We start from the raw sequence: 22811 nt of genomic DNA on the forward strand, positions 1-22811 counted from the left end.
TCTACTTTTAAGATTAGGCTCAAAACTTTCAATTCTGATAAAGCTTAAAGTTATGGCTCGATCGGATTACCCCGAGTCCTCACTTTGTTACACACCATTAGGCCTTGGCTGCTGGGGGCTTCTCATGATGCCCTGAGTGTTTCATCTTCACTCAACGATCGCTTCAGATTGCTGCCCCACCCTGACTCTGGAGGTCTGTTCCTGCCTTCCTAAATGGGAGTTTTTCCTTCCCACTGTCGCCAAGTTCTTGCTCTTACGGGATCACCTGATTGTTGGGATTTCTTTCTATAATTATGAATGGGGATTATGCACCATATAAATAAATAAAACTGAACTGAATTAAACGGCTGTACCCAAAATAAGTTTTGCTCAATTAACGTTTGACTTTCATTTAACTGATTGGGGGGAAAAAGATCTGCCTTCAAAAACCAGGTATATGAGGTGTAGTCTTAAATATGAAAAAAGGAGTACCGTAATTGTCGGGCTATAAGCCGCTACTTTTTGCACAAGCTTTGAACCCTGCGGCTTTTAGTCAGGTGCGGCTAATGTATGTACAAAACAGGATTTTCCCCTGATTTTAGCTTGTGCGGCTAATATTCAGGTGCGCTTTGTAGTCCGGGAAATACGGTAAACTGAAATTAGAATTTTTGAAATGATTATCCTTTTAACCGTAGGCGGTAAGTGATGAGATACTAGCATGCTGTGAGGAGTGTAAACACTGTGAGGACTGGGCCATTCATTTCATTTTTGAAAAGCAAAGTAAAAAATGACCTCTACCCTTCTTCATTTGTACATTTTGGAGAAAAAAAATAAACAACTATTAAACAATAAAAATATCAATCTTTATTCTTTGAGATAGCATATCAAAGATAAACCTTGATCTATAATACCATGACAAATTACACAAGAACTATACAACGGTAAACAGTGTAACCCAATAACTTTCTCTTGATAAACAATAGTTTTGTTTTTCTTTTCTTTACTCTTAAGTAATGAAAATATCTTTGACTTCAATTATACTGTTGACTCTCTTTTGGAAATTAGAATGGTATATTTAGATGTAGTCTCTATAAAATATCCCACGAGCTTTTAAAAATACTTTTCCCCCCCAAAGAATATAATCACGTGATGTATATCATATGATATGACAGGCAACATTTAGAGGTATCATTTCAGGCTTTTAGGTACAAATTGTTCTGCCACAACTGCGAGGGACATCTGCCTCTGATGAAATGATGTAAGCTTGCAATGTAAAAGTCACCGTCTTCCCATTATTTGTTGGCATGACTGATTGTAAATAATAAAATTCAATGTACAAAATGATCAATTCTTGGAAAGTTACTGGTTGCCAGGTACGGTAAAGTCTCACAAACAGCGTACAAAATACTGCATGATACAAAAAACCCAAACATATTCTAAATCTAAATTATCATCACTGGTTAAGACCTGCAACAAACCGGAAGCCAACAGCTGGAATCAACGATGAATTAAAGTGATTACATTAAACACACACATAAATACCTATTGATAAAATCAGATCTATACTGTATACTGTATGTGCTTCTCTTTAGAAAAGAAAATGGACTTTTATTTGGTCAGAAAAAAAAAGGACAAAACGGCTGCATGGGATAACAGTTGCACCCCCATCTTACACAATAAAATTAGAACATTAGCAATTAAAATACAACAGTAAAAGAGCAATGCAAAATGACTGTATTACACAACATTGGCATTATATGGAAAGAGACAATATTGTTTGGCAAAAAAAGGGGGGAGGGTTTTAAAAAACATCCTAAAAACACTGGAAAATTACAAGACTCGTTGTTTCCAAAAGCTACTCCACACTGCTACCGCTTGTCTGTTTAATTCTACAATGCGGAGGTGTCAACAATATCTTTACTTTCTCTGTAACACTATAAGCCTAACCTACATATCCCTACTTAACCCTAGCGACTATACAATACTATACACCACAACACAAGTCTTACTGGGTCAGTGGCACTAAGTTAGGTGTAGTTTAGAGCTAATCTACTGGCATCTCAAAAGCTCTACTGTACTCTGCAACATGACATTTCTCCTCATCCGTGCAGCCTTGGCTCGCCAACACTTCTGTCGACCCATAATTTCGATTATCTGTGTGTGTGGATGACTTCTGTGGATTTCTGTAAACAATCCTGAATGTAGATTGGACTTGACAGTTATCATGACGGGAAAACGAACTAAAAGAAAGTAAGAAAGAAATAGATCACTGTATGATATTGTGGCCCACAGCGAGGATGTGATTTTGCTTTCAACTGTAATGATGTAAAAAGATGAGAAAACAGCTCCATGGATGGAAAAATGTAGGAATTTACTCTCCGCTCTGTTTCTTGTAACTTCCTGATAAATTAAAAGATGTAGTTAGGTAGTCCTTCTTGGTAATAAAAATGATCTTCACAGCATGAATGCGTGTGTGTGTGTGTTTGTGTACATCTGGGCTTGTTTTTGTAAACAGAATATATGCAAGAGAGTGTACGCTTTGTGCCAAGCTGTGTCCTGATATCATAAATTGGCAATTTGGCTCCACATTAGACCCTCTACATCTCGTGGGACAAGGCTTCGTGCTGAGCAGCGACTCCGTTTGGCTGCGGGGTGGCGGGCTGCTCCTTTGGCTGAACAGCAGGATGGTCAGGCGGGTTAGAGGTGAAAAGGATGTTGGATTCATTTAACCGGCGAACACGATATGTCTCATAGTGGATGCTGCATGTGATGTCTTTGATGTTCTGCATATGTGTCCTGAAAACAAGACGAAGAAGAGAGTATTACATCTAATGAGAAAATACCGCAAAGCAAGCTTAACAGGAAATGCCTACAACAGGTATCACTCTATATTTATGGCCATGTGTTGTGGAAACAATCGCATGTATTTGCATACTGTGTGCGAGGAGTCAGTCCTACACTAACAAGCTTAAATGCACAGATTCATTGGAAGAACCTGAGTAGAAATGCCTGCTCTACCACTGTCTAGGGAAGCACTCAAAACATCAAAAGGAATTTCATTGGTATTGATTTCAGTCGGAAATTGAAGCTTTATAGAATCACTCCTGTCTCCAATTCATTTCAGCACATCTAAAAGACAGAGTGAGCTCTGATTTAGCAAAATGGTGAACCTGTAGCTGGGTTTTTATTCAAATCACACTATACCCCTAAAAAACAAAAACATTAAAATAAATGTAGAAGTGTGATGGATGCTCACCTGATTAGGAGATCTCGGAGATAAGCAAACTCACAGTGTGCAATGTTCTCAACTGCAAAGAGAGAAAGAGCAAATCGCTGAGACTAAATTCACAAAACAATCCCAAATCCTTTCCAATCCTGCTTTCTTGCAATTCCTTAAAAAGGTCACAAGATGGCAGTGCCGTTCACAATCCAGTTGAAGGGCGTCCTCTAACATGACATCTACAGCAATTTTCTTAAGCCATGATAACTCCCTCCTCCACTTTCCAGCAATTTAACACATCAGAGCTTTTCACTGTATTGGAGAACTTTAAGTAAGACGTTTTAACAAATTCCCTATGACAAGCTTGTGGTGCCTTTAGTAGGCCTAACATGTTTGAATTATAGATTATGTCTAGTGAAAATGAAGTAAAGGAGGCTACTACTTAAGTAAAGCTTTGAAATCCAGGGCAGGAAATTTAATTCTCTTTGAAAGTGGGAGAGTGGAATAACTGCTGGGCCTGTGAGCGCTGATTAACGGCATCAAGGGAACAAGATACCAACTTGTAACGAGCTGAACTGCTGGTGTCTAGACGCTCTACTCCTCAACTAGCAGTGAGGAGCTGTTATATCAATCGATATGTATGTCTAATATACCCGTTACCAACACAGCCCCTGAAAATAAACAGTATTTTCAGTGCTTGTGATAGTATAGAGACTTAGTCCTCCTCTGAGGCTTAATTTATGATGATGGTGCCGGCATGTCCGGGAGCTTTCTCTCCCTTTCTTTTCCCTGTTCCCGCTCTCTTACTACTTGGCTTAACCAGAACTGAGCCACTGTTCTCTTAGCCAGACAAGACTGCATTTGTCCTGAAATTCTTGTACTCTATCTCCCTCACCTTGCGGTTCTACAGAATTCATTTGTAAGCTTTCGTATGAGTAGACTGGACATCTTCAGAATGTAAAATTGAAAGGTTAAAAGTCCAAAGTACCATGTTTTGAGGAGGAAGAAAAGTCTGCATGCACCTCTGAATATAAAGCAGGTTTATACACTAGAAGTACAAAGTCAAACCTGAAAGTATTGGGATACCGTGCGACATGTACATTAAAAACAGAATGCAATGATTGCAATTTCATAAACCTATATTGTATTTATCATAAAACATTTAATGTTTAAACTAAGAAAATGTACCACCAAGGTCCAAACTCAGGTCAGTTTGAATTTGATGGCAAAATGTTTCATAAAAGATGAGGAAGTGCTGTGTTTACAGCTGTAAACATCTGGGAGCTGAGAAGAGCAGCTGCTGGACTTTTGGGGGAGGAATGTTGTCCCATTTTAGTCTGATAAATGATTATAGCTGCTCAACAGTCTTGGGTTGTCTTTGTCATATTTTTGCTTTATGATGTTTTGGTGAAAGGTCTGGATTACAGGCAGGCTAGTTCAGCACCCAGACTCTTCTACTACAGAACCAGTGCTTACAATAGATCCAGTATGTGATTTAGCATCGTCTTGCTGAAATATCCAAGGTCTTCCCTGAAAAAGAGGTCATCTCAGTGAAGCGTATGTTGCTCTAGACCCTGTATTTACTTTGCAGCACTGATGATGCCATTCATGATGTGCAAGCTGCCAATTCCACAGCCACTAATGCACCCCGACACCATCAGAGATGCAGGCTTTTGAACTGAGAGCTGATGAACAAGCCAGATGGGCCCTCTGTTTTAGTCTGGAGCACATGGTGTTTTCAAAAAATAATTTCAACTTTTGATCCGTCTGACCACCGAACGGTTTCCCACTTTGCCTCAGTCCATTTTAAGTGATTTTAAATATTCAAAGTCATTGCAATTATTATTCATTAATAATTTATATCCACTGTTCTGAAATGATTCTACAATGTATAGACAGCTTTTTGCAGGTTGAACCCATCCATCCATTTTTTATACCCAGTCATGTTACTGACCCGATGCCAGTTGATCTCAGTTAATCTAAAATGTTCCTCCAGCTGTTTCCTCTTAGTACAACTTACTTTTCCAGCCTTTTGTTGCTCCGTCCATACTTTTTTCTTCAGTTGCTACCATCACATTCAAAATGAGCATGAGTCTCTCAGTTTAAACATTTGATATGTTTTCTATGTGCTATTGAATAAAATACAGGTTTACAAATCACTGCATTTTGTTTATTTGCATTTGAATCCTTATCTTTGAAATCATTTTTTTATTTTTATCCCAGTGTTTTCTGCTCGAAGCGTCACGCCAAGTCTTGCATGCTACCATACTGTTTAGATACTTGTGTGATTGAAATGCTCTTGTTTATCTGAACATTTGTTGTGTTTCAGACACAGTATTTCAAGGTCATATTTCATAGTGAACACTGGGCGTTTCCCCAGCTACACTGAATCACAAAACAAACATAGTCTGAGTCATTTACATTTATCATTTACATGATATTAAATAGCTTGAGGGTTTTTTTTGGTGAATGATTTATACATTACAATGCATTTATAGGACAGCAAATGAACTAGATGCTCTGCAAGGACTGTGCTGAAGGGTGTCCTTAGCAGGAGACACTATTAAACAGTGATAGGTCCCTGCTGAGCTATCCTTCCGTTGGCTTTTTGTCTTTTTGCTACGTGTCCAGAGAGATGTCCTCGCTCTTTCTCCATCTCTACACACACACTTGCACAATTGTGAGTAATGCAAGTACAGTTACTTGCTAAGAACCTCTTTGGCACTGTGAGCGTGCAGCACCGGCCAACAAATGTAAAGCACATCACAGAAGTTATTGCATGCAAGTGTGTCTGTGAGACAGTGTGCGTGTGTTTTATGTTTCTTCCTGTAATCTCAAAGGACATAGAAAGTGTCTGCAAATCTTTTCCTCCTGTCTCCTACGTCTCCCAAGTTACAGACTCAGAGAAACTTATATAAACAAGGATTCAAACAGCAGATGGTTAAACTAGCTGGCCACGTTTTCAAGCAGCAGTCTCTAACTTTCCACATGCTGAAAGTTCACCAAAATCAGTCTGCTGGTTTTGCTGGTCATTTTGCCACCACAAATACCAGCATGAGCAAGGTGAGACAACTCAACTGTAGTTAGTAACTGTAGCATGCATGCTGCTGTATTATTTATTGGGTGAAGTCAGATGGCTTTGGCACTGTCGTCTGGACAGGTGCGACCCAGTCATGAGTACAGGAAATGGGCCGTTTTAACGTTTGACCAGATGGACATTATAACATTATTAGGCCAAGCCAAGTATTTTTTTAACTGCTTTGCTGGAGCAATTAGTGGCACTGGCAGTGACAGCTACATGTCGACATGGCCGATCTACATCGAGACAGTAAATAAATGATCACATTGTTCTACCTTGTTATTCATTTTCTATTATCTGGCAGGGAAACTAACCAGCTGTGGTGTTTTATTTGCAAGTGTGTATTACCCTCTATGGTGCCCCACTTTGTTTTCCTTCCCAGAATCCTCTTTCCGTTCACCTGGTACTCCTGGTCGCTGCCCACCACAGCAAAAGGGGTCATCTCCTGTTGAGTGCACACATGCAAACATGAAGAGAAAACGCTGAAGTGTTTGCACCGATTCATTTTCAGGTCATGTTTGACTTGTTGCAATTTCCCCAGTTATCATGGATTTTCCAAAGAAACACATACCGGAGATCAAAAAAGTTGCATCTAACAAAGGCTTACATTACATCCATGCTGTAGCCACAGGATGCTATTCTTTAGGTTTGCTGTTAAAATTCGAAGTGAATGAACAAAGCAGTATCAACTTACCCTGATTTTGTCATTGATCATCCTGTCCTCTGCATCCTCATCAAACTCTTTCTGAGGATAAACATCGATCCCATTGGCTCGCAGCTCTTCCCTAATCTATACACAAGTAAAGAATGACACACAAAAACAATAAAGTTAAGATGACAAAAAATGCAAAAAAGTCACACCGGCACATAATATATAAATGAAGATGCTTCAGTCTACGCAGATAAAAATGTACAAACGGAGAGTGAGACTGTGGCAGTTGTGCACAAACTCACTTGACTGTGTCCTGGAGCATTTTGTCAAACCAGTATAACAGAATATAAGCTAGCTGTTGATACCCGTGACAGAAAGGGGCAGGGACACGCTGGTTAACAACAGACTTTCTTGAGAAGTCTGACATCCAGACAGAGGTACAGCTCATAAAATCTCCACCCCTCAATTTCAGCATGCTTTTAAAACGACTAAAACTCGGGCACGGGCGCAGGAAAGTTTCTGAGAGAAATGTCCTTTTAATGAATGACTGTTCACTCCCACAATTACTACTCTGACAATTTCCACTTGGTCCTTGATCAAACATTTTTATTGTGCATCCTTAGAAGCTTTCTCAGGGTTACATTAAAGGATGCGAACCAAGTGAAATCCTACAAAAAAGCCACATCAGCGGTGGTTATGTGAACACACATTCATAGTTGAACACACCGAGACCCAACATTTAATAAAAAACAAAACAAAAAAAATTCAGCTTGTTCTGGTTGCATGTTAAGTTGCTGCGGGGATAATGGGAGGGAAAAAAAAAAACTGGCACGAGAAGCTTTTAGTCAATAATCTTCAGGGTCAAACAGAGCATGTGCAGCCAACCAAAACAATCCAGCTACAAGCCCCGAGGCTTCGACTCTCTGCCAGGGCCTGGCACAGAAACCAGAAAGCAGACTCTGCTTTGTACTTATTGGACTGTGTTACTGGGATAGAGGGGAGACTGGTAGCCGAGACACCCATTGTGCTTCCACCTCTCTAAAATGAATAAAGCTTTTGGGAAGTCTGCATTCTTAAAACAAGGGATGTGACACAGAGAAAAAGATGGAGGAAGGCAGGTGGCTGTCTGCCTCCTGTGGAGTGAAAATAATCCAGCAGAGAAACGCAGCGAGGAAGAGATTCAGCATCACGTAGGGACTCAACCCAGGTGAAGCAGGAATCTGTTTAGCAGGGAAAGCCATGATAAGAAGGTGAGCGGTGTGAGGCTACAGATTGTCAGGTTTACAAGTCAAAGTGTTGACTGTAAAGCCAAATATACCCCCAAATTACACTCTGTGGATGAAAGCCTGCACAGATTTACAGTGGTTAGCCTGGATGCATTTGCTAAAATGTGCTTAAAAAACTTCAGTGACAATAAAGATTTCTTGCCATTTGCCAAAAATAAAAAATGCCCATCATGTTGCTGAAATAGAGGAAAAGCCAGGAGATCATAAAATTCATTATGTTGTTTAGTTTGGGAACCGTAACTGCATGTATAAAAGCTCTGCGGCGTTAAAAAAAAACAGTATGGGACTTAACAATGAAAAAATAAACTCACGTATCAAAAACGGGCAAATTATCTCAGATTATTTAGAGAAACTGATGAATATTCAGGGTTTACTAAAATGCTAATTTTGAACTCATTTAATTCTAGTCATGTTTTATTGCACAGTGGAGACCTCTTTGAGCTTGGCTGTATTGTATGCTCACCCCATAATTCAGTGGTAGCCAAACGAAGAGCCTGTCTGCTTAGCTGGAAAGTGGGCTTAAATCTCTTGGATTGTTGCTTAGATAAACAGTTCTTAAATATCTGTAATTAATAAGAGCTTAAAATGTTCACAGTTCACAGAGATAATAGAGTATTTCCCAGGATGGATGGAGTGTGAGTTTGCACAGATGGCTTCAGTTTGTGGTTAAGCCTGGCAGCTTCTATACACCAGTGATTAATGATTATTACTGGTTACTGAACACACCTGTGTTCATGAACACACCTGTGTTCATGAACACACTCTGTCGTCCGATCTACCAACGCACTGCATTTATTTATCTTAAGCACACTCTGAAGCGCTCCTACAGGCTACTGCAAGCCAGGTCTCGCACACAGCTAACACGATGCAGTTACCAAGACCCAGCAATGCATGCAAACACACTTCTCTCACCGTCTTTTTAAAGGAGTCCCTCTCCTCCAGGGTGAGAGTGTCGGCCTTGGCAATGACAGGAACGATGTTGACCACCTTACTGAGATGCCTCATAAACTCCACATCCAGAGGCCTAAGACTGGAAGATGAAAAAGACAACAAAATTCAATTTTACTTTAAGTAAAATAATTCATATTTTACACATAAATGCGCAAGGAGGTTCTAAATTAAGAGGTCTTACACTATGGAAGGACAAAGCAATTTATACTACAGATAAAAAGACACCAAGATGTAAACACCTTGTTTCATTTTTAAGTGAATAGTAATAATAATTTAATTAAAAGTGCAGGAACGTCAGTTTAGGTTTTAGATATTGTATACAGGAATCGCCACATACAGGATCAATCAGTTAGGCAGGTACCTAAATAAAATATTCCAAATGTTTGCTAATAATATGAAATAATCAATAATTCCAGGAGCTTGCGCCTGATGATGTTCTCCAGTGTGAGCACTGACCAATGCCTGGCTTGCAGTAAAAGAGAAGAACGGGGGGGAAGACTCAAACTGTTTCTTTTCAGTAGTTGACTGCACCAAAAATAGCAAACGTGGTTAATTACATGTACTTCACTGCTCCAAACAGGCAACTGGAAGTTATATTTAAGAACTGACATGACTGTAAGGAAAGAGAACAACCACTAGAGAGCAGTCATGGTCCACTGCAGTCTTTCTGTTCGCCCTGAAACCATGTCGCTGTAACACACAGAGGGGCTTTCTCATTTTGACAGGTTCACCATTTTCCCCATTTGTCCTTAATATCCTGCTTTCGCCTAACTCAAAGCCAGTTTAGATAAAAGCATTCCTCCTCACTGGCTTTGTGAATCTTTCACATCTTAACAGTGTGTTTGATTAAAGTTGTTTACGTTTCTCCTTTAGCAGCCTGTAATCGTGCCTAGCGTAGCAATGATTAGGACCGTCAGTGTGCACACTGTTGTTCCATGTTGCCTCCAGTTGCTCCTGCACACAGTTTCCTTTCATGCTGTCTGCTCTGCCCTCCAATTAACCTCAGCCAGCCTGGTTCAAAGACCCAGAGGCAGCTGGAGGGAGGAAGGATGCCAGGCAAGTTCTCCAGAGCAACTGACAGACATGTCACCATCAAAATGGGATGAGCTTGTGCTACACAGAGCACAGAGACAGGACAAGAGAAACAGAGCAGCAGAGGTAAAGAGAGAGGAGCGATGCAGAATAAGCGAGGCATCAAATGCTCAGGGGGCAAAATGTCACGTGAAATAAATACGCAGACAGGAAGGATATCCCCCCCTCCAAAAAAAGAAAAACTGTGGCTCACGATCCATGTGTGTCAGTGCATAAATAAACTGGGGCTATATGTACATGTGTGCAGCATCACATGCATGACAGAGCATACATGCACACTTTCAGATGTACACATGCACTCTTACCGCAACATATGCAGCATGGACAGTCTTTATAAATTAAACATGGATGCATGCACAGACGTACAACTGTATGTCTGTGCATGCATGAATAAATCCTTCTGTCTAGCAAGTCGAAGAACATAGCAGTGACGTTTAAATGAACTGAGAATGGTTAGCTCGGTGGTCAAATGAAATGAGGAGAAAACAACCAACCACACTGCGAGCAGCACTCCCCTCCCACCATTTCAGCAACGGGTCAGAAAACCAGCTCGGAGTTGACGAGAGCCAAAGTGGAGTCTTTGTTTTCTCGTGACAACATGAAAATAATGTGCCTGATGCTGCCATTATCGGAAATGGCTTCTTTGATGCCAAGGCTGTGTCTTGCTTCACTGAGCGCTGCTCTTCGATCCGAAACCACAGTAGCAACCGAAATGCACATCTCCAACGATAGAGGCTTATGAAAGCTCAATCTGTCGTCATTTTGCTTCCTGTCATTCTTGGTCACATGGCGCAGGCATCCAGAAGCCTTTGGCATTGTGTCTGGGTAATTGGTAACAGGCCTCATTTAAAAAACCTTCAGCTAACATTACTGTGAGAATTTAAAATGAGAAAATAAGCAAGCAGAGCATAATAGGGTAAGAGTTTTGTGATTCTTTCAGGGACTTATGTTCTTATTTTATTTGTGAATCACTTCTACTAAGTTAAAAAAAAAAAAAAAACAACTGCAAAGATCTGCCGTAGGTTTGTAAGTATCCTTATATGTACGTATGAAACTACCAAACAGGAACTCTCTACCACGTGCCATACCCCAACGGTAGCCCCAGCAGATGTCTCCTTTATTCTTGCATACAACTCTCTGGATAGCTGTAAGGAAGATCACTTCCTGACAGATGTTTATAACTTTTGATTAAGAAAAAAGGTGTGAATTTTTGCAAAGCGGGCACCTCTGCTTATGAGCAGTATCTGACCTGCAGCAATACTATGATTACAAAGATGACGCTGGAGGATTTAGGCACTAAGAGAAGCAATGCACAGTCACAATAGAAGAGGGTGGACTGAACTCTGCAGCTGTAAGCACAATTATCCACAAACACATTCAGGGTATCCACATATGCGCACCCGTGCAAGTTTCAGCATGCCCACTGCCCACTTGAGTCCACTCCCTGCGCCCTGCTTTACAAGAACAAGGGTACACACGAACACACACTCGCTGAAGCAACAGCTGTGGTGACATGAGCAGATGATGAGGGGGTCTGTCAAACTGTGGGGCTCGCACATGTCATCCCTCGATCCTTGAAAAACATTTAAGTGGACAACTGTTGAGTTATTGGTGCACAGAAATATGCGACTGGGTTGGATCTGCGGTAAGAAAGCCAGTTAATGGGTGTTTACAGTTGGTGCGCATTAAAGCTTTGAGTGTTTTAATTCACATATGTACAATATTTTAAAGCCAAGGTGGCTTTATCAATCACACACACTCAAGAGACAGTATCTTTCTTGCTCCTCAGGTAACACAAGGACACTAGCATTAGTTGCTAAATGAGACACCTGCACTCTTTTGGTCCACACTTTGGTATGTTAGAATCATTCACACCATTTTGTTTCTGCTTTAGCCTCCAACCACGTCTTTTGCACATTTGGCGGCTCAGTGAAACACGCTCGTCTCCGACCACTGTCGCACTGGATTTCATCATCAAGTTTCCGTCAACTGCTCGATATCACATCTCTCTATTCAGTCACAGATGATAAAGCCGAGAGATATTTAAGAGAGAGACGGCTCAGAATGAAAGGAATACAGCGGAAGTTGCAGAGTTCAGTTTCTTTGTGAAATGTGACCCTTCGAGTGACTCTTACGTGTCTTTGAGGAGAGAACGAGTTCCACATGTGGTCATTAGAGAGTGAGATGAAAAAGACCAGGAAAGCGATGTGGTTAAAGAGCTAGAAAGAGACAATAGGTCGGGGGAGGTCCCCTGAAGACCCTCTGTAGTTGTGGTGAGAAAAAAGGAGTAGGAGCTTGTATCATTTTAATACAGGCTCTTACCAGTGGCCAGTGGGAGGTATGAAGTATATGCAGCAGTGCACCCTGGAGTCTGGGATCCTTTTCTTCCTGTTAATGTTGATTTCCTCTTGCAGGTAGGATTCATACTGGTCATTGATGAACTTCATGATGGGTTGCCAGCTGTAACAAAGAAAATTAAGGAAAGAAACTATTACCTCAAAACCTCTTGTAAACAGTTACTCTGCTACAGTGACTCCTTTTGTTCTGCAACATTAACTTATAAGCTCCAAAGAAATTTGTAAAGAAAAAACTACGGATTTTTTTTTCCTTTTCGGTGATATAGCGATATTATAACATGCAGCATTGCCTCCAGGGAGGCAAATGTTCCTGTAATGCTAAAGACACTTAAGACATTATAACTTCTAATTAAATCATGCATATTTTACTTACACAAAAACTGAATCACATTTCCTCAACACTTAAATTATAAAATAATAACATGAAATCCACCGTCTTGATTAAACAAAATAAAATGGAAAAAGTGTTTAAAAAAAACAAAAACAGAAAGAAATTGAGTTTCAGCTTTGAGACAAATTGAATAAGTACAGGAAGTGATTGTAGGCAGGTAGATCAAGTCTGGGCTCACCAGTTTTCATTGTTGATTTGATCCCCAAAGCCAGGAGTGTCAATAACTGTTAGCTTCATCCTAACACCTTTCTCTTCAACATCTACAGAAAGAAAAAGTGATTCGTGTAATTTAGGACACTTCACTTTTGCCAGAACGATGTACCGTTTATATATTTATAATGACAGATTAGACAGAAAGCCCATATTTCATATTATTAATGCAATATGTGCTGCATCAGGTGGTAGGCTACAAAACACGGCATACCGTGACTGACGGACTTGATCTCGACTGTCTTGGGGATCCTCTCCTCCACGTTGGGCTGCACAGACTTACGGCTCACCTTGGATTTGAACAGCGTGTTCATCAGAGTGGACTTTCCCAGGCCGCTTTGCCCTGATCCGAAAAACGAACAGACGAACATGCAACATTTAGTAAAAGTAGGAAAACAACCATCTTAGGCGGTCAGAAGGGAAATCCCTCTGAAGACAAAAGCACAATTCAGCTTCTCTTTTTTAAAACCTCAGAGTGGGGAAAACTACATCTTATAACAGGACCTTACGCTCTTCTGCATGGGTTGTGTGGTGGGTGTGTAGTTGCATTGGGAGCCTCGTTATAGCCCCCAGAAGAGCCACCTTTGGACGCCACAGTATTGTACAGACCACACACAGAGATGCAGACATCACCCACTAGGGGCTGAATCCTCTTACGTTGTGTCTCCACAGTATTATATAATTCTACTGAATATGGTCTTAGTGAGATGGGGTGGGTGGAAACTAAGTAGAAAGTGCATATATACTTATTATACAATATTATAGTGTCATTTCTCTTACTTAATTAAAAAAGGTCCACTGCTGTTGATACCATGAATAAAAATGCAATTTCCCCTTCCACAGTGTATACTTATCATACTTGTCAATACATTACATTTAGTATTTATTAATCAGTACAAGAGTTATACTCCGACATCTAAAAGCCTCAAAAAATGTGCACCTGCATAGTATGGTATCCAGAGTCGTTCGGCTACGTTTCTTTTTTTGACTTCCAAATGAATTTAAAATTTAGTCAATCTGCTCATTTCCACTTCTACATTTTTACTCTAAAGACTGAGGTAGATTTGCATAATTCACAGTTGCTGTAGCTCCCTTTCCTGTAGCTCAACTTTACTCTGACTGGCTTAAGCATTAGCTGTATGCCTGACAACATCATTATTTAAAACCATGACACGCACGATTGTCAGATATTAAATATGTCGAACTTGTGGACAGAGGATGCCAACATGGCGAGTCTATGAAGTTAAAGGTGACTTACAGCGATACTGTGATGCTATTCATTGCTTGTTTAGCCAATGGAAACATCGACTAAACAAATGCGTGCTTGTGCTGAAACAACAACGAGTTGGTTTCCTTTGACTGGACGAAAATAATACAAGGTGGAAGCGAAAATCTTGATTTGATACTAGCATCATTTTGAAACATTAGGAGTAACCGGATTAACGGGTCACTGCACACAGACCCACTCTGTGTGCCATGTCCCACATTTCCTATCCTAAATGTAGACTCTGTGGGTATCTGATAGGGCATATGGAGAGTCGCCAAGCTGCCAGTCCCTTTGTGACCCCTCTTGGTGGCCTTTACCACCTCTCTCTCACCTTACATAAACACACTGCCTCTTTAGCACACACTTCACATGCAGTCTGCTCTGCTGTATGCATTAACCCACAAGCACATGGTCACATTTTCTTTCCTTCTTCTACTGACATACACACTTAGACACATTGGCCAGGACTAGGTAGCTGAGGGGAGAAATTAGGGTCAAATGCATTCTCTGAATACCACAAGACCACAAGGGACAAGACCAACACCAGTTAACCTTTTACATTTCAACTAACCACTCAAATAGCAAATCTGTTAGCCAGCAGGAACTTTATTAGAATGGGAATAGATTATCTCTTAACGTTAACTAAAAGAAATCTAACAAATCTAACTACAGAAAAAAACAACAACAAAACAGTAGTAATCTGACTACACACGGTAGCCAGATTCCTACTGTGTTTCATGGCCTTGAGCAAGAGCTGAAGACAGTCTCACAATTATCACCAAAATGATGCACACCCTGCTGTCAAAACAGTCAGAACCCAACGGCAGGCCAGCACTGAACGGAAAGTAAGAAGTAGATGCCAATCATGTGCTAGGTGTTTGCTAACACATTGCCCGAGGAACTTGACACGTTGCTATAGTGATGTACTTTAAAGCTCCCTTTGGCAATCAAGACGCCTCGTGCCGGTTGAAACTTGCCTTTTCTTTTCCTAGTGAGCGTTATTTAACAGCGATAGACTTTATCAGTTAATTTTCAGTTATCCTTGATGCATTTGGGGCACTGCAAGCAAACATGTCAATGTTGGGTAGAAATCTGCAGTTTTCCTGCAACAACACAAATGTGTAAGCAGGGATGCAAATCTCACAGAGATTGAAACACGCTGCTGTTTCACTCGGGAGCTTTTTGTGTTTACTCAGAAAATAAACGTTCGGTGAGTCATGTTCCACCATCATGCTCTCAATATAAATCTGACACTCTCACTTCACACTCAATGCAATAAACAGTAACTATGCAGCAGCCCTCATTTGCCATGCTATGATCCATTTCCATGAAGCGGCACTGACATGCCACCGTACTAAACATAGCCCCGAAGAGCCTCAAATCAGAGTTTTACAGTTACTTCCAACAGGCCAGTACCAACAAACAAAACAGATAAAATCTCTGATTGTTATGTAGCTTGATAACATTCCTTTGTTTATAAGCAACATTAGCATAGGTCTGTGTCTCTTGTATGCATGTATGCACACAGGTGCAGGATTGGATAGATGTACTGACACTTTGATGGTGAGGCTTAACTGGAGGTGCGTAGCTGCTTTCTGAGGACGTGAAGTCTCACACAGAGTGTGTGCTTCAGCTTGTCAGAGTAATCGCCATCATTATAGCAATTACTCAGCCTGACAGCCTAAGTTTATCCTCTCAAGTGAGAGTGTTTGTCTGATAAACTGTGGACACTCAAAAAGAGAGCTTGTTGAGGAAGTCGCCACGTTAGCTGACTGTTACCAGAACAAGGGAAGTAGAACCACACTATCAAACACGCACGGTTCGTCCTGCCTTTGCTCTTTACGGCAGCCTCGTAATAGATATAAAAAGCGATTTTCTGAATCGACAGCAAGCAAACCAAGCATGTCCTCTTTTAACTGGCGATATGTGTGCTCCTGATGTGTGTTGCGTCTCAGTTAAATGCTGACTCATGTGTTACTTGAACCACAACTCTTCTTTCGTTGCTTTGTTCTGCATTTTGAGTTGTTGCTGCACAAACTGAAAAGTTTTAAATGACTCCCATGTGATTCCCCCCCCTTTTTTTTGCTCTGCTGAAATCAGGACTGGGACAATATCTGTTGCAAACACACCACATTTGGGAGCAATTACAGCTTCAAGCCTTCTTGGACACATCTGTGCTAGTTTAAACTGGTTACATAGTTATATTCAAATCTAACATGAAGGCATAATAAACATTAAAATGTGAGGTCAGACTAGATGGGAGGAAAACATTTAGAATTAGGCCTTTACATCATTCCACAGATTTGTACGAAAGCGACCACCTTTACTCACTGTAATTATCTTTTTTATATGCCATAATTTAGCATCTTTAGCATCCCCCGCTTCTCCATTTAATAATAATAATAATAATAATAATAATAATAATGGATTGGATTTATATAGCGCTTTTCAAGGCACCCAAAGCGCTTTACAATACCACTATTCATTCACTCTCACATTCATACACTGGTGGAGGCAGCTACAGTTGTAGCCACAGCTGCCCTGGGGCAGACTGACAGAAGCGAGGCTGCCATATCGCGCCATCGGCCCCTCTGGCCATTTAATTTGACAAGACAGGGTTAGAGTCAACAGCACAGGTTTTCACTGGGTAATGTTGTGTGTCTTACTCACCCACAACCATGACATTGAACTCAAAGCCTTGTTTCATGGCCTTCCTCCTCATTTGCTCCAGGATGGCATCGATGCCCACATAGCTGGTGTCGCTGATCGGGGTCTTCTCCCCCTTAGCTTGAGGTTGGGGCTTGGTGGCTTCAGACATGTTGCTATGGCTCAGATTGACCTCTGACCCTAAGGGACACAAAGAGGGGGACAAATTAGTGTATTTTGTTGGTGTTTATCCCCAAAGCTTGATGTTTGAGCACATTAGTTTATGAAGTTAACGTTTAAATTTAGTACATTTGAACAAGCAACATAAATTCAAGTGAAACCTTATTAACTGCAGTGAACACCAAGTTAGGAGTGCAAATCATACACGATACTCATCTGAGAGGCTGACTTCCTGTGTGAAACAGGATACCAGACTCAAAATTCATAGCACCAACCCCCTTTTACAAGTTACTGTGTAAATGAGACATTATAGAAGAACAAGAAACTTTCCAGCAACCACCTCACGCTAGCAACCCATTGCACAAAAGCTGTTGACTTTTTCAAAAAATAATGATGTGGAAGTTGGAGCCACAGTCAAACAATGCAGCTGTGTTTTGCAGTAAAGATAAACTAATAAGGAAGACAAAAGAAACAGACCTCGGTGGAAGAAGCGACCAAATATAAATCACAGCTTACCTCACTTTAAGGCGGATCAATTGAAGGCGAAGGCTGTGTGCCAAAGCACTGCTGCAACAGGCAAAATAAAAAAAACAGTTCAACCCTACTAACTGTACTAGTATGTGCTTGCATCAACAGCAAGACTCACTCCTATGGTAGGAGGAGATATCATTTCCTGTACTGTGACAGCGTGTGCCGATGCCTGCGTGAGGTCTGCAGTCAAAGACACTACAAACCACAGACGTGTACCTGAAACTGAATCTGTTACAGCCATCCTGGATTTATCTTTATATGAGGCACGCTAAAACAACAGCTTGTCCATAAAGTGCTTTCTGCAGCATCATGCCTTTTAACGCTATAAATATAAATGAAGCAGTTATGACAATGAACTTTCTGATACTGCTCCCTGCTCAGAGTTTCTCTCTTCCTGGGTATGGGTAAGACAAAAACATTTTTTGTGAGCGTTTTGTTTTTATATTGATACCATGCTGGTTGTTTACAGGCATAGAAAAGAGAGATTTACCCACAGAGGCTGAAAGTCAAAGACTCACAAGATTGTGGGTGTCCACTCTCAAGTGGACACCATTAGTCAGCACAAGCCTGAAAACCACAGACTTTTCTACTTTACAAGTCATGCATGCTTCCCTTAGCCAAGATTAGAAAAACAGTGCACACATGTTCACCGATACCCAGTTATTTTAATAGATATAACACAAAAAGTAGGTAAACTACATGCATGACGAGAAGGTAGGAAGTTAAATAAGAGTTTTCAAACAGGAATGGCTGCAGTGCTATCAGACTACCTTGACAACTTTCCTTTTGGTTAAACCTTACAGTTAGGGTTGGCCCTTAACCACCATAACTTTAGTTATGCTGCTATAGGCTCAGGCTGCTGGGGGACGTCCCATTCTCCACTCACTTTTGTCGACTCCCTGCGCATTCATGCGTCACTAATGCATGTCATTACCATCTGTCTACATTGTCCCATAGTTTGTGTTGTTTCCTGTTCATGGTGTCTCTGTGTCATCTTTTTTTCTACGTTCCTCCACTTAGCAACCAACTAACCGGTGTAGCAGACGGCTGCCCCTTCCTGAGCCTGCTGCAGGTTTCTTCCTGTTAAAACTGAGTTCTTCCACCCCACCGTCTCCAAGTTCTTGCTCATTGGGGAGCATTTGACCATCACTGGTTCTGTCTCAAAGATGGGTGCTTCAATTTATAATACAAAGCACCCTGAGAAGCTTGTGTGAGCTTGTGCGATATACATAAACCTGAACTGAACTGAATGTCTACTAACATAACATAATTTCAACCTTCTACACACTTGCATAATACTGAGTACGTCTGAAATCAATGACCGCTTCTTCTCTGAGCGAGACAAAGAGCCACAATTTTGGACCACGAGTAAGGTTATTGCACCTTCAGCAGTCTCTGTGGTATCCATCAGACCTCTGACTTTCAGACTCTGATGGCCAAATGTTTAGTGGACGAACTACTCATGTGGCTTGATAAAATTCAACAAATCAATCATCAGGCAATAAGTGATCACTAAACAATGCATTTCTCTTGAGAAATCACTCAACTGAAATTAAAATGCTATTTCTTTTTCAATTCGATGGGGGGAAAATCCATCCACCACAACAATTCAGGAGTTTAACCCATGCTGTGATGTAAACCTCCTGGCAATACTGCACAGTGTGATCATTTCGAGCAGCACAGCTGTCCTCAGGAAACCCAACACATAACTGCTGTCTGTTGGACATGATACAATAAGGTTTTTGGATTGGTATTTCTTTAGCCTGTGTTTCAGAATATTTGTACAGGTTTACAAATTGTTGTTTGGCTAACTATGCACAATGACATCAAACGTGAATGCAACAGTAGCTTCTTGAATGACAGAATGAAAGATCGCTTTAATGACGATATCCAGAGCATTTGCCAAACTGCCTTCTGGTCACCCTGACCATGCCAGCCCCAGACCACCTACTACGTTATAAGTCTGCTTTCTAATAATGGACAGCCACCAGCTAGGTGGGGCAAACAAGCCAGGCTACTGAAATCCTGCAAAAACAGACAAATGTGTGATACACGTAGGGAAAAAGGAGAACAAGTATCAATACCAGGAAAGTGCCTGAAAGCTCTCTGCTGTCAAGCATACTGAAACTGTTTTTAAAGTCACTTCTCCTTTTCCAAGGAGAACCAAGAACTTTCATTTTTAATCTCTGAGCTAACCCACAGCTAATTGATTAATATAATTAATCGCTGAGCTATACATTAACTGACCACTAGCGGGCATCTACTTTACTAAGAATTATTTGTGGTCTTCACGTACATAAGAGCCAATTCTGCTAAAACCATTTTTTCATCAGATCTTGATTATAATGTTGTAAAGTTCCACAAGAAAAGCACCAATAACGCTTGCTAGTGGCAGAACATATTAATCGCCAAACCTCATTCATAAATGAACAGAAACAAAGGCTGTGACTCAGATCATGATTTGGCTGCCACAGCCGTTGAATAAAGACTGCTTCTACATGAGAGAGACTCAGCAGAGTCATCATAATGGAACAACATATCAAACTGTGAGATGCAAGCAATTGATGGCAAAGTGCAGTGGACTACAACGATGCATCAAGGAGCCTCAGCGAGCACCTATACCGATAAAGCACACTACATTTATTTTACCGCCCTTGAATCTTACTTCAAATGAAAACAGCTTTATTAATCTGCAAAAATATTCTGTCTTAAGATCACTTTGAAGAGGACAAAAGAAGAAGAAAAAACCCCACTAGACAGAGGATGTTTTGCCTCGTAATATGAAAAAGCAGCACTTTGGGATTAACTGATTTCAGAGCTCTGTTTAATGAATGGAGAGGAGTTCAAGCCTTTTCCCTGCATGAATGGATAGATCCCATCAAAGAGATTACTCCAATCTCTTGTTAGTTATTTTCAAATGAGGGCACTTTATGGGAAGCTGACGTTCATTTGCACTCAAGATGGCATCTTGCTGTTTTGTTCTTGCTCTTTAGAAGTCAACACAGTTTTCCACACAAACATATTTTATGTTGTCTTAATGGCGAAATGTGTCTTTATTTAATAGGAGTTGCATGCTACAAAATAATTGCTCTATTAAAATGAGTTTCAGTTGTGCACGTTTTCTAAAAGATTTCCTGTTTGTCACAGAGGGCCTCACAGCAGACAAACCACAGCATTTACATCCGCACTGAAACGGTTTGTACAGCTTAAAGGCATACACCAGCAAACTGTACTCATGAGGATCAATTAATTTGCCACAAGAAATATCACTTAGCACTTGTACAGTATCCTCCATTTCTCTGAATTTAACCTTGTCAAGTCTGTGAAAGTAATCCCGAGGTTGTTAGACACGTCATCGGGGATATTTTAGCCTTACAGAGTTTTGTACATGCAGATACTGCAAAGGATATTTAGGCCTTATCTTATAGAAATGTACCACTGAATAAACCGACTATTGTTTAATGAACTATTATTTCTTATCATTTTCCATAGCGATCCCATTTGATACCTAATGTAATAGAAATGGACTGACATGTAGATCGTGCTTTTCCAGCCTGAAACGACAAGTCCTATTTAACCATACATTCCTAAAGTGCTTTGGTCCATAGACTTCTTTTGCCTTAAATCGACAACCAAGTTAGAGTCAATGACTGACTTAACGTGCATGTCTATGAGCTGGTGCAGGACATGGAGGAAGCCCATGCAATTACAGAGACAGCTTGCAAACTTTGATCGCTACGATCAGGACAGTGAAATCTGAAAACCTCTTAGATTTAGGTGACAGTGCTACAGAACATCTCAGTTTAAAATAGATAATTATCTGCATCTACTATATGAAAAAGCTTTCACAAAGCCTGCAATAAACTGTCTCTGACTTAAATTTATGTCATACAAAAATATGAACTATTCTGGGAGAACCAAGTTGTTGAATTTCACGCAGTTGCCCTTTGACACATGTAGCACACGGCTGCTGATAGTTTGCCCTAGCTGGGTGGTTTAGGTGAAGGTGCATTATCAAGGACGCGTGACAACCCCTCGCTCACTGGTAATTAACTGGAAAGTTATCTGCCCTATTCTTACATGGCCCCATATGGGCATTACTCAGACTTTGTACCAGTCAGGGGGCAGATTAAAGACATTTTAATCTCCATCAGGTAATGTCCTCAGAGGACTGCGGAGGGAGTGAAAGTGAGGAGAGCTCAACATCCACGACTCACAGAACAGAAATGATTGCCGTTTATCTTCAACACCAGCAGTTTTTTGTAGACAAAAACACAGAACGGCTTTCAGGCAGCAATTCTTATATCATAAGAGTAGAAAGATAGACCACTTTGAGATTTCAAAACTTGCATACAGCTGACAGATCAAAAAGTGCAATCCTGGACACCAAACCCACTGCATTGTAATATAACCTTCCTGGAAAACTAACACACAGTATTACTCTTCCGTCAGATATAATACTCTGTTTGGCTGTAACAGAGAATCCCCTTCCCATTCCACATTCACACATAACTCAACACTCCCTCCCAAGCCCTTCATTAAAATCCCATCAGGCATATCATATCCAACTCTACATTTAATATTCACCAAGTGAAACTTGAACATGCCTTCCCAAGAAACAAAGCCTTTATTGTCTTCTCGAAAAGCCTCCTCAAACCAAAGAAATTCAGTTTCCATCGATCCGCGGACGCCACATCACCACTTTTCAGCCCTGCTTTAAATTACATGAAAGTTTTTCTCTGTTATTGTTCGACTACAGCCAAGACCCTGACAATGCTGCAGAGGGAAAAGGAAGCAGGAGGTGAAGGAGAGATAGAAGAAATGAGTAAAATGAATCAGTGCGTGTTCAGCATTTAATTAGCGCAAATGAGCCAAACTGTTTAAACGCTGTGGTCGATGACTGACACTTTGAAATTTGTGCATTTTGAGGATTTTACAGCACCCCCCTAAAGACTTACTGTGAGGCTTTT

General features: G+C 40.7%; 1 protein-coding gene across 3 annotated transcripts in view; it reads right to left on the reverse strand.

Moving 5' to 3' along the window:
• Positions 1-820: 820 nt before the first annotated feature.
• The window catches only part of septin9b (septin 9b), a 70835-nt gene continuing 48844 nt past the window's right edge, over positions 821-22811 (reverse strand). For all 3 annotated transcript variants that reach the window (XM_086296152.1, XM_086296153.1, XM_086296151.1), the window contains exons 3-11: positions 17155-17331; positions 13432-13560; positions 13186-13267; positions 12582-12719; positions 9129-9246; positions 6973-7068; positions 6627-6723; positions 3236-3287; positions 821-2775 (exon numbers count right to left, since the gene is read on the reverse strand). In XM_086296152.1, coding sequence (XP_086152278.1) covers positions 2577-2775; positions 3236-3287; positions 6627-6723; positions 6973-7068; positions 9129-9246; positions 12582-12719; positions 13186-13267; positions 13432-13560; positions 17155-17331 — 1088 coding nt within the window. In that variant the 3' untranslated portion in view covers positions 821-2576. The remainder of the gene's footprint in view (positions 2776-3235; positions 3288-6626; positions 6724-6972; positions 7069-9128; positions 9247-12581; positions 12720-13185; positions 13268-13431; positions 13561-17154; positions 17332-22811) is intronic.

Source organism: Aulonocara sp. 'chitande type north' Nkhata Bay, linkage group LG6 (genome assembly GCF_057382095.1).
Source record: "Aulonocara sp. 'chitande type north' Nkhata Bay isolate Kocher_YH1m ecotype deep benthic linkage group LG6, A_spYH_male_GT1.1, whole genome shotgun sequence".
Lineage (NCBI taxonomy): Eukaryota > Metazoa > Chordata > Actinopteri > Cichliformes > Cichlidae > Aulonocara > Aulonocara sp. 'chitande type north' Nkhata Bay.